General features: G+C 48.1%; 1 protein-coding gene across 1 annotated transcript in view; it reads left to right on the top strand.

Moving 5' to 3' along the window:
• The window catches only part of BBS1 (Bardet-Biedl syndrome 1), a 20,701-nt gene that overhangs the window by 4,912 nt on the left and 4,879 nt on the right, over nt 1-10,910 (top strand). The window contains exons 4-13 of the mRNA XM_003798346.3: nt 268-540; nt 925-971; nt 1,069-1,107; nt 1,198-1,270; nt 2,436-2,567; nt 3,184-3,290; nt 6,275-6,395; nt 6,538-6,696; nt 7,628-7,697; nt 8,717-8,875. Of these exons, the coding sequence (XP_003798394.1) occupies nt 268-540; nt 925-971; nt 1,069-1,107; nt 1,198-1,270; nt 2,436-2,567; nt 3,184-3,290; nt 6,275-6,395; nt 6,538-6,696; nt 7,628-7,697; nt 8,717-8,875 (1,180 nt within the window). The remainder of the gene's footprint in view (nt 1-267; nt 541-924; nt 972-1,068; nt 1,108-1,197; nt 1,271-2,435; nt 2,568-3,183; nt 3,291-6,274; nt 6,396-6,537; nt 6,697-7,627; nt 7,698-8,716; nt 8,876-10,910) is intronic.

The raw sequence follows: 10,910 nt of genomic DNA, 5'->3' as shown, positions 1-10,910 counted from the left end.
AAAAAAAAAAAATTCTGTTATATAATATCCATTATATAAAGGTACCATAATTTATTCACCCAGTCACCTATTCAAGTTGTTTTCCATTTTCCACTACTATTAACACCACCACTATAGACTTCCTTGCCTGAACATCTTTGCATCCTTGTTTAAACACTTCTTTGGGATATAATCCTAGGAATAGCACCAACAGAAAGACTGAGCCCAAGAAGATGGGCAAGGAAGGATTTTAGACCTGAGCCTGAATGAGCCATCTTCTCTCTACAGCTGGTGGTGGGGGACCTTGGCCCAGGTGGGCAGCAGCCCCGCCTGAAGGTGCTCAAAGGACCAGCAGTGCTAACTGAAAGCCCACTACCTGCTCTGCCTGCTGCTGCTGCGACCTTCCTCATGGAGCAACACGAGCCCCAGGCTCCAGCTCTGGCACTCGCTTCAGGGCCCTGTGTCTATGTGTATAAGAACCTCAGACCCTACTTCAAGTTCAGTCTACCCCTTTTACCTCCAAACCCTCTGGAGCAAGACCTTTGGCACCAGGCCAAGGAGGTAAACAAGGAGGGGATGGGAACCAAGGCAAAGATGGCAGCCACAGGGTAAAGAGGGCTGGGTTCCCAGGGGGCATTCAGCCAGGCCCTTTGGAGAGCACAACCCAGAAAATTTCTGTTTTGGGAGAGGTGAAACCAAAGAAGGTAGGTGCTCTTCAGAGAAGGACAAGAAACAGGGGCAGGGTGGTGGGGAGAAGGAGCTTTGGGAAGCCAAGGATAAATGGGATGATGTGCATGGCCCTAAGGCTGGACTCAGATAAAAGGCTTCAGTTTGGGGCTCAGTGCAGAGGCAGTTGGCAAGGAAGTGGGGAGGAAGAAGGACTCCCAGAAGTGAGCTCCCTGCCTACTGGCGCTTATAGGATCTCCTCCTTCCTGTGTGTCCTAGGACCGGATAGACCCCTTAACCCTGAAGGAGATGCTGGAAGGCATCCGGTAAGCGCTAGCCTTTCCCACACCCCGCTCCTTCCTCCAGTCCACCCCCTAGGGCCTCATTCCTCAACTACACCTTCCATTGTCCCTCTCCTCTCAGGGAGAAGGCGGAGGTACCTTTGTCTGTACAGTCTCTCAGGTAAGGCCTATGGGGGGAGCTGGGCCCCAGTGGAGGGATGGCCGCAGATTGGCCTGGGGAGCATGGCCACCAGATGCCTTGTGTGTCCAGATTTCTGCAGCTGGAGCTCAGTGAGATGGAGGCATTTGTAAACCAGCACAAGTCCAAGTCCATCAAGCGGCAGGTAATGTTGTCTTCTCTTCTCTTCTCTCTTTTTTTTCCTTTGTAGAGATAGGATCTTATTTTGTTGCCCTCGGTAGAGTGCCAGGGCGTCATACAGCTCACAGCGACCTCCAACTCCTGGACTTGGGAGGCTGAGGCAAGAGAATCAACTGAGTACCTGGGACTATAGGCGCCCACCACAACGCTCAGCTATTTTTTTGTTGCAGTTTGATCAGGGCCGGGTTTGAACCCCACACCCTTGGTATATGGGGTTAGCGCCCTACCCACTGGGCCACAAGTGCCACCCCCCTTCTCTTTTCATTTCCTTATGAGAAATACTTTCTGTTAAAGGCCCCTTAACATCGGGGTAAATTCTACAACCAAACCCGAGTTGTTTCACTTCACTGTGTAGTCACCAAGCTGCACTTCCAGTCACAGCTTTTCATATTGAAATATAAAACATTATGTAACTTGCACATAATTTTTGTTTTCTTGGGGGTGAAGAGAATACATTTTTATTACAGAAGTTTTAGAAAAAGAAGAATAGGCTCGGCGCCTGTGGCTCAAGCGGCCAAGGCACCAGCCACATACACCTAAGGTGGCGGGTTCGAATCCCCAGCCCGGGCCCGCCAAACAACAATGATGGCTGCAACCAAAAACTGGCCAGGCGTTGTGGCGGGCACCTGTAGTCCCAGCTACTTGGGAGGCTGAGGCAGGAGACTCGCTTGAGCCCAGGAGTTGGAGGTTGCTGTGAGTGTGATGCCATGGCACTCTACCCAGGGGGACAGCTTGAGGCTCTGTCTCAAAAAAAAAAAAAAAAGAAAAAGAAGGATAAAGGAGAAATATAAATGACTATAGTTTCACTACCCAGAGGTACCCACTCTTACATTTTGGTACGCGTTCTCGATAAGTGTGCTTTTATATCCTGCTTCCCTTGAGTATGTAACATTTTAAGCATTAAATAGTCTCAAAGAACACCACCTTTGTGGAATTGTTCAAAAAAAGAGCTCATCAATGTTCTTTGATGCAAGAAAACCTTTGTGCAAGAAAAACCTTTGTACATAAATCTTCTGTCATGTCTCTGATACTTCCTCTTCCTCCTCCTGCCCTCTTCCCTCCTTCCCATCTTGGGGTGTCTGGGGCAATGATGTGTGGGGGTTCCCAGACTGACCCCTGGGGTCCTACAGACAGTCATCACGGCTATGACCACCATGAAGAAGAACCTGGCTGATGAAGATGCTATTTCTTGCCTGGTAGTAGGCACTGAGGACAAGGAGCTCCTGGTGCTAGACCCTGAGGCCTTCACCATTTTGGCCAAGGTCAGTGCCGGGTCTGGCCCTGGGCACACCCACAGCCCAGGCTGCATTCCCGCTCCCCAGTTAGTTTATGGTAGTGCACTTTGGTAATTAGAAACTGTAGATCAGCGGTCCTCAACCTGTGGGTCACAATCCCTTTATAACAATGAAAATACATGTAGGCATTAGGAAGGTTGAGAACCACTGCTGTAGATGAACATAAAGATATATATCCAAAAATCCCACACTCCCAGAAATCTCCTATTACAGTTCTGATATATAATATCCATTATATAGAGGCACCATAATTTATTTACCCAGTCACCTATTCAAGTTGTTTTCCATTTTTCACTACTATTAACACCACCGCTGCAGAATTCCTTGCCTGAACATCTCTGCATCCTTGTTTAAAAGCTTCCTCAGGATATAGTCCTAGGAGTAGCATAGTCCCATCAAAGAGCCTAAAAGGCTTTTGCCACTTGTTGCAGAGGTTCCTTCTAGAAACACTGTATAGTTCTGCTGTGACCAGCGGGCTGTGAGTGAGGTGCTTCAGACAAGAAACTTAACTCAGATGTTACTTCGGGGAAGCAGGGGACAGGGGCTCCAAAGAAATCAGGGCATTTGAGCCTCTTCTTTGCAGATGAGCCTTCCCAGTGTCCCCGTCTTCCTGGAGGTTTCTGGCCAGTTTGATGTCGAGTTCCGGCTTGCTGCTGCCTGCCGCAATGGGAACATCTACATACTGAGAAGGTAGTGCACTGAGGAAACCTAATGGATTCAGGGACTTGCAAGATGCGCCTGGGGCTTTGGGGCTGGATTTAGGAATGAGAAGAGATAAGGACTTCATAAAGGTGGCTGAGCCCTTGAGGATAGGGGGATAGCCAGAGAGTTGTGAGATGGGGGCTGGCAAAGTAGGAGATAGGGCTGACCATAATAGAGGAGCAGCACAGTCAGAAATGGGAGGACAGGGCTGGGCATGGTGGCTCACGCATGTAATCCTAGCACTCTGGGATGCCAAGGTGGGTGGATTGCCTGAGCTCACAGATTGGAGACCAGCCTGAGCAAGAGCAAGACCTCAGCTCTAAAAATAACAGGGCGTTGTGGGCGCCTCTAGTCCCAGCTACTTGGGAGGCTGAGGCAAAGAGATCATTTTAGCGCAAGAGTTTGAGGTTGCTATGAGCTGTGACGCCACGGCGCTCTACTGAGGGCCACAAAGTGAGACTCTGTCTAAAAAAAAAAAAAAGAAATGGGAGGACAGAAAAATGGTCATATTTGTTATATCACTTTACATGTACATGATACTTATCTGCTCATTCAACATTCATTTATTTAATTCAAGGAATATTTATTGAGCATGTACTTTGCATTAAGCATTTTGCAAGGTATTGGGATATATTCATGAACAAAATAAACATAGTCTCTGCCCTGGGGAAGATAGATATAAAGTCAGCAGACTAAGGTATTATTGCATTTTGAGTGAGTGCTATTCAAGAACGCAGGCTCAATGGGAAAAGATAATGGGGCAGGAGAGATCCTGAATGCTTATCTCAGGAAGTAGCTTGAAGGTTAAGAAAGAACCAGTTGCAGCCAGGCATGGTAGCTCATGCCTGTGATCCCAGCACTCTGGGAGGCTGAGACAGGAGGATCCCTTTAGGTTAGATCCCTTTAGGTTCAAGACCAGCCTGTAGAAGATTGAGACCCCCATCTCCAGTAAAAATAGAAAAATTAGCCAGGTATCATAGTGCATGCCTGTAGTCCCAGATACTTGGGAGGCTGAGGCAGGAAGATCACTTCAGCTCAAGAGTTTAAGGTTGCTGTGAGCTATGATGATGCCACAGCATTCTACTTGGGGTGACAGAATGAGACTCTGTCTCAAAACGAAATAGCCAGTTATTCAAAAAGCAGGAGTAAAGTGTTGTGGACAACCTCAAAGTGGGAAAGACATTGGTATGGTGTTCAGCTTGGTGGGCAAGGTGGATGGTGGAAAGAAATGAGGTCAAGACCAGGGTCTGGGCCAGGTGCAGTGACTCACCCCATCATTCCAACACTTGGGAGGCCAAGGCTGGTGGACTGCCTGAGCTCACAGGTTTGAGACCAGCCTGAGCCAAAGTGAGACCTCGTCTCTTAAAAAAAAAAATAGCCAGGCAGTGAGGCAGGTACCTGTAGTCCCAGCAACTGTATTGGGAATGGGGGATGGGGTAATGACTAAGTCCTTATTTTCGGTCTCAGGCAAGAGGATCCCTTGAGCCAAGAGTTTGAAGTTGCTATGAACTGTGGTGACAAAGTAAAATTCTGTCTCAAAAAAAAGACCAGGGTCTGCTCATATAAGACCTGGTGGTCTAGCGAAGATTGAGTTTTACCTGAAGTATGGAAAATCATGGAATTTTAATCAGAAGACATAATCCATTTACATTTTACAAAGATTACCCTGCTGGATGGAGGGGAGATTGGAAAGAGCCCAGAGACCCACTGGAGGAGACTCTCACAGTCATCAGATGATAAGAGCAGCCTCAAACTTGGGATTGGCAGGCAGGAATCCCCACTTTCTGGAAAAGGAAACTAAGAAACCAGGGAACTGAAAACAGTGCATTTACACAGGGCAAACTCCTCATCCTTTTCTAATAAGTTCGTGAACTGCCTAAGCCCACTCGCACTGGCTAGGCTGCTCTAAGGTTAAACTAGCTGAAAATGATTTGGGGTTTTTTTTTGTGTGTGTGTGTGTATCTCACTCCCTACCCCCCAGACAGGGTCTCACTCTATCGCCTTGGCTGGAGTGCAGTGGTATAATTATAGCTCACTTCAGCATTCAACTCCTGGGCCCAAGCGATCCTCCAGCCTCAGCTTATCAAGTAGCTGGGGCTACAGATGCATACTACTACACCTAACTAATGTTTGTATTTTTTGTAGAGACAGGCTCTTGCTATGTGTCTTAAGCTGATCTCAAACTCCTGAGCTCAAGTGATCCTTCTGCCTTGGCCTCCCCAAGTTCTAGGATTATAGGAGTAAGCCACTATTCCTGGCCCTGAACATATTAAATGCCAGGTTATCATACAAACCACCACAGTGAAAGCAGGAGGGAGACAGGGTACGAAATACACTTGACATTATCCAGAGTCAGACTGCTAAGTGGTAAAGGTGGAAATAATCCCAGGGCTATCTGCTTTGGGGTTGGAGTCCCTCTTGGGTTAGTCTGTGGGGCTTAGAAAAAGGAAGGTCAGGCTTGGCACCTGTAGCACAGTGGTTATAGCGCCAGCCACAAACACCAAAGTTGGTGGGTTCAAACCCAGCCCAGGCCAGCTAACCAATAATGACAACTGCATTAAAAAATAGTCAGGCATTATGGCAGTCACCTGTACTCCCAGCTACTTGGGAGACAGAGGCAGGAGAATCGCTTGAGCCCAGGAGTTGGAGGTTGCTATGAGTTGTGACACCAAAGTACTCTACCAAGGACAACATAGACAAAGTCTCACTTTGTTGCCCCCATAGAGTGCTGTAGCATTACAGCTCACAGCAACCTTAAACTATCAGGCTCAAGCAGTCCCCTTGCCTCAGCTTCCCAAGTAGCTGGGACTACAGGCGCCAGCCACAACACTGGGCTATTTTTTGGAGATGGGGTCTCACACTTGCTCGGACTGGCCTTGAACTCATGAGCTCAAGTGATCTACCCACCTTGGCTTCCTGGGATTACAGGCATGAGCCACTGCACTGGGCCCGAGTGTGTCTTTTTTCCACAGAGACTCCAAGCACCCCAAGTACTGCATCGAGCTGAGCGCCCAGCCTGTGGGGCTTGTCCGGATACACAAGGTCCTGGTGGTGGGCAGCACCCAAGACAGCCTGCACGGCTTCACTCACAAGGTGCGGCTCTGCAGGCACTGGCCCCTCCACTCGTGTCTCCCGGTGCTCGTGCAGGAGAGCCTTTCTGGTTTCCCCTTCCCAGCAACTCCTCTTTCCACTCTAAGCCCTGAGCTCCCCACAGATACTGGCTGTTCCCTGACAGGGGAAGAAGCTGTGGACAGTGCAGATGCCTGCAGCCATCCTGACCATGAATCTCCTGGAGCAGCGCTCCCGGGGCCTGCAGGCCGTCATGGCTGGGCTGGCCAATGGAGAGGTCCGCATTTACCGTGACAAGGCGCTGCTCAACGTCATCCACACCCCGGTGAGCCCCATCTCTGCATCTGCTGCTGACTCCTCCTTGACCTAGTCCCACCTTTGGGAATCTTGGCTGCTTTTCCTGGAGCCACATTAATGCATTTCAGAAACTTTGGTCAAGCATCTTATGCAAGTCACTGCATTAGGGATAGGGGATGGGGTAATGACTAAGTCCTTGTTTTCAGGAAGGTTAAGCAGGTTAAAAGCCAATGCAGACTGAGGCACAGATGCTGTGAAAGCAGAGAGGCTGAGTGACTGGTAGTTTGAGTTTGGATTAGAGTTTTTCAAACTCTTAAGTTGTGAGTCATTAAATCAATTTAGTGGATCATATCAGCAACATTCAAAAAAAAATAGAATAAAAAATTCAGAGTATATGACGTGTGTAAATTGCCTTGCATCATGTTACAAAATTTGAAAGCAACTGGCTCGGCCCATAGGTGCTGGGAAGACAGGTGGTGTGCAGGTTGGGAGAAGGGAAGAGAGGAGAGAACTGACAGGAAAGGTAGGTAGGAGATGTGGAAGGCCCTCAGTGCCCTGACAAGTAGGGAAAAATCCACTGGAGGTTTGTTAGTGGCAACTAGGCCTGTTTTTATTTTGAGAGGCAGCAGAGCAGGCTTGGTCAACATAGCAAGACTTTATCCCTAGAAAGTAATTTTTAAAAGGAAGGAAGGAGAGGCAGCTTTGTAGGACAGTTGGAGAGAAAGATCAGAAAGACTAGGCTGGGAGACCCGTCAGGAGGTCGACCCCAAAAGTGAAGACCACCTAGAAGTGCAGCTGTGGCGGTGAGGTTGGAGGGGAACTACTGCAGAAGTAACATTGCGCCAGGCTGTACCTCACATCTGTTATTACATCTTATAGCTGAGGTCTCCCCCATCCTTGTCCCCATCTGGCCTTCCTCTCTAAGCTATTTCCCCAACTAAACTGTTGTCTCTACATAGGACCCGGTGACCAGCCTTTGCTTTGGCCGCTATGGACGGGAAGACAACACCCTCATTATGACTACTCGAGGTGAGGAGAGCCAGACTCAGCAAGGGCATTGAGTTGGGAGTGAGAGGATAGGGAAAGAGGGAGGTGGGCATGAAGTGTGGGTGGACCTAGATGTGGAAGCAAGGCCTACAGACCCGATCCCAGCTGGCTGGGCCTCCACTAAGACAGCTCATCAGCAGTTTGCTGGACAGGGCTGCATCTCTGGTTCACGCAAAATCCCCAGTGCCTGCCACAATGCCAGGAGCATCCCATACTCGATTAGTAACCACTGAATGAATTAATAATGCCAAGAGGCTGGAAGCCTTGTTTACACCTATAGTCACAATGCTTTGGGAGGCCAAGGCAGAAATCACTTGAGGCCAGGAATTTTGAGATCAGCTTAGGAAACATGGCAAGACTCCATCTCTATAAAAACTAAAAAAATTAGCCAGGCACAGTGCCATGTGCCTACAATCCCCACTACTCAGGAAGCAGAGGTAAGAGGATCACTTGAGCCCAGGTGTTTGAGGTTACAGTGAGCTGTGATTATGCCACAGCACTCTAGCCTGAGTGACAGTGAGACCGTGTCTCTAAAAATAAATTAATAATCAAGCTATTAAGACACATTCCTGGCTCGGCGCCTGTGGCTCAAGTGGCTAAGGCGCCAGCCACATACACCTAAGGTGGCGAGTTCGAATCCAGCCCGGACCGCCAAACAACAATGATGGCTGCAACCAAAAAATAGCCGGGCGTTGTGGCGGGCGCCTGTGGTTCCAGCTACTTGGGAGGTGGAGGCAGGAGACTCGCTTGAGCCCAGGAGTTGGAGGTTGCTGTGAGCTGTGAAGCCACGGCACTCTACCCAGGGGGATAGCTTGAGGCTCTGTCTCAAGAAAAAAAAAAAAAAAAAAAAGACACATTCCTTTCAGAAACTGAGTCTTATCAGGAAGGACAGACATATACAGAAATGGCTCTGTATGCGGCAGGTTGTTTGGGGATGAAAGAATGGGAATGTGGATAGAGCTGGGGAGGACAAATCTGTTTCCATCTGTCCCCTTCCCTAGGTGGTGGCCTGATTATCAAGATCCTGAAGCGGACAGCAGTGTTTACAGAGGGGGGAGGTGAAGTGGGCCCCCCACCAGCCCAGGCCATGAAACTGAACGTGCCCCGAAAGACCCGGCTTTACGTGGATCAGACACTGCGAGAGCGGGAGGCTGGCACTGGTGAGTCTCAGATGGGGTTCTTCCATTTCCTCTGCCATTCATTGCTCCCACACGTGAATGATGCCCAGATGATGCAGCGGAGGGAAGAGACCTCAGCCAGCTGGGTAGGTCATGTGCCTCTTAAGTCCAGGGACAGCTTAGGAGGTACACCCTGGCCGTAAGCATTATTCTTCAAGGTGGAAGGTGCTATGAACTAGGGGCAAGAGCCCTCAGAAATAGGAGGAGCAGTCACTTCCAGACACAAGAATTCTCATGAGAAAAGTAGAATTTAACCAAGTGTCGTCATCTTGTTCAGTTTTTCTGCTTACCTGTTCATTCATTCAATACCTGTGATTACGCCAGGCTTTGTGCCAGGGCCTTGAATTAGGTTGGACCCTACCTGAGGCCTTTGGTCCACCTGGCCAGCTTCATGTTATGTGACAGTAGAAAAGGATTCTACCGAGCTCTTAGGGCACACAAGTGGGAGTACTGAACTCTGCCTGGGAAGCTTGGGAAAGGCTTTAGAGTAAGGTGACCTTGGATGTCACCCTAAAAGATGATTACCAGTCAGGCAGACAGAGAAGGGTAGGGAACAGCAGCATAGGCAGAGGCTTGGGTAGAGAAACAGGCCCTGACTGAATTCAAGCAAGCCTCTGTCACTGGAGCTGCAGGCCCCATGCCAGAAGGCAGGTAGTCAGAGGGGAAGAGACAAGTGAGTCAGAACCAGCTCCCAGAGGCCCTGGATGAGGGGCATGTTGTGTGTATATAGGTAGCAGGGAACTAGAGAAGAGGGTAAGCAGAACAGTATAGTCTTGACCAGCTCTGTCTTAAAAGGAGATTTTGGTCCCAGAAAAAATAGAGCTCAGAGAAAATGGTTAATAAGCTATTCTAGCCTAGATCTAAGAGAAACAGTAGATAAACAATCAGAAGAATTCCACAAGGTGATCAGATGTAAAATATTAAACAATTGTAAGCTTTTATCTATACCAGTAATACCCAATTAGAATATATAATGGGAAAAGATTCCATTCACAATAGCAGGAAAATCCCTAAAAATAAATGTAGCAAGAAGATGTACAAAGACTAATAAAATTGTAAAACTATTTTCAAAAACATAAACCACCTGGAGGTTTAAATGGAGAGACTTACCAAGTCAGAGGGCAGGGCAACCTAATGTTATAAAGTTGTCAATTCTTCTAAAATTAACCTAAAAACATAGTAAAGTTATAGTTGAAATTCCAGTAGGATTTGTTTGAAGGGCTTATGTTGATTGAAAGAGTAAATTAAATATGGGGAAAATAAGAAAAGGGGACTCCACTTATCAGACACCACAATAAACTGCAGTGGTGGGAGGCAGGAGCTGCGGTGCTGATGCTGAAATAGACATGGAGATCAGTGGCATGTCTTGTAAGTCCACATGCTGACCCCTTGCATGCGGAAAGACAGTGTGATCAAGAAGCCATTTGAAATTAGTGGGGAAAGGCAAAACTGTCCAAAAAAACACAGGACAATTTCAGAAAAAAAAGTTAGACCTCTACATTGTGCCAATCACAAACATTAATTTGGGGTATGTTAAAAAATAATCATAGGGGGCAGTACCCATAGGTCAGTGGGTAGGGCGCCGGCCACATACACCAAGGCTGGTGAGTTCAAGCCCGGCCCCAGCCAGCTAAACAACAATGACACCTGCAACAAAAAAAAATAGCCAGGCATTGTGGCAGGCGCCTGTAGTCCCAGCTACTTGGGAGGCTAAAGCAAGAGAATCACTTAAGCCCGAGAGTTTGATATTGCTGTGAGCTGTGATGCCATGGCATTCTACCCAGGGCAACAGCTTGAGCCTGATTAATTGATTAATTTTTGTTTATTTATTTATTGAGATAATCATAGAAATACTAGAGGAAAAAGAAGGAGAGGTAACAGGCAGGTTGAAACTCCTGGAAGGTAAAAGGCACCTGGCACCCAAATGACAAAGCAAAGTCAGACTTGCTGGCTCGGCGCCTGTGGCTCAAGTGGCTAAGGTGCCAGCCACATACACCTAAGGTGGCGGGTTTGAATC

The sequence above is a fragment of the Otolemur garnettii genome, unplaced genomic scaffold (assembly GCF_000181295.1).
Source record: "Otolemur garnettii isolate 467f Iridium unplaced genomic scaffold, OtoGar3 scaffold00134, whole genome shotgun sequence".
Taxonomy (NCBI): Eukaryota; Metazoa; Chordata; class Mammalia; order Primates; family Galagidae; genus Otolemur; species Otolemur garnettii.
This window is presented reverse-complemented; position numbering and strand designations above follow the sequence as displayed.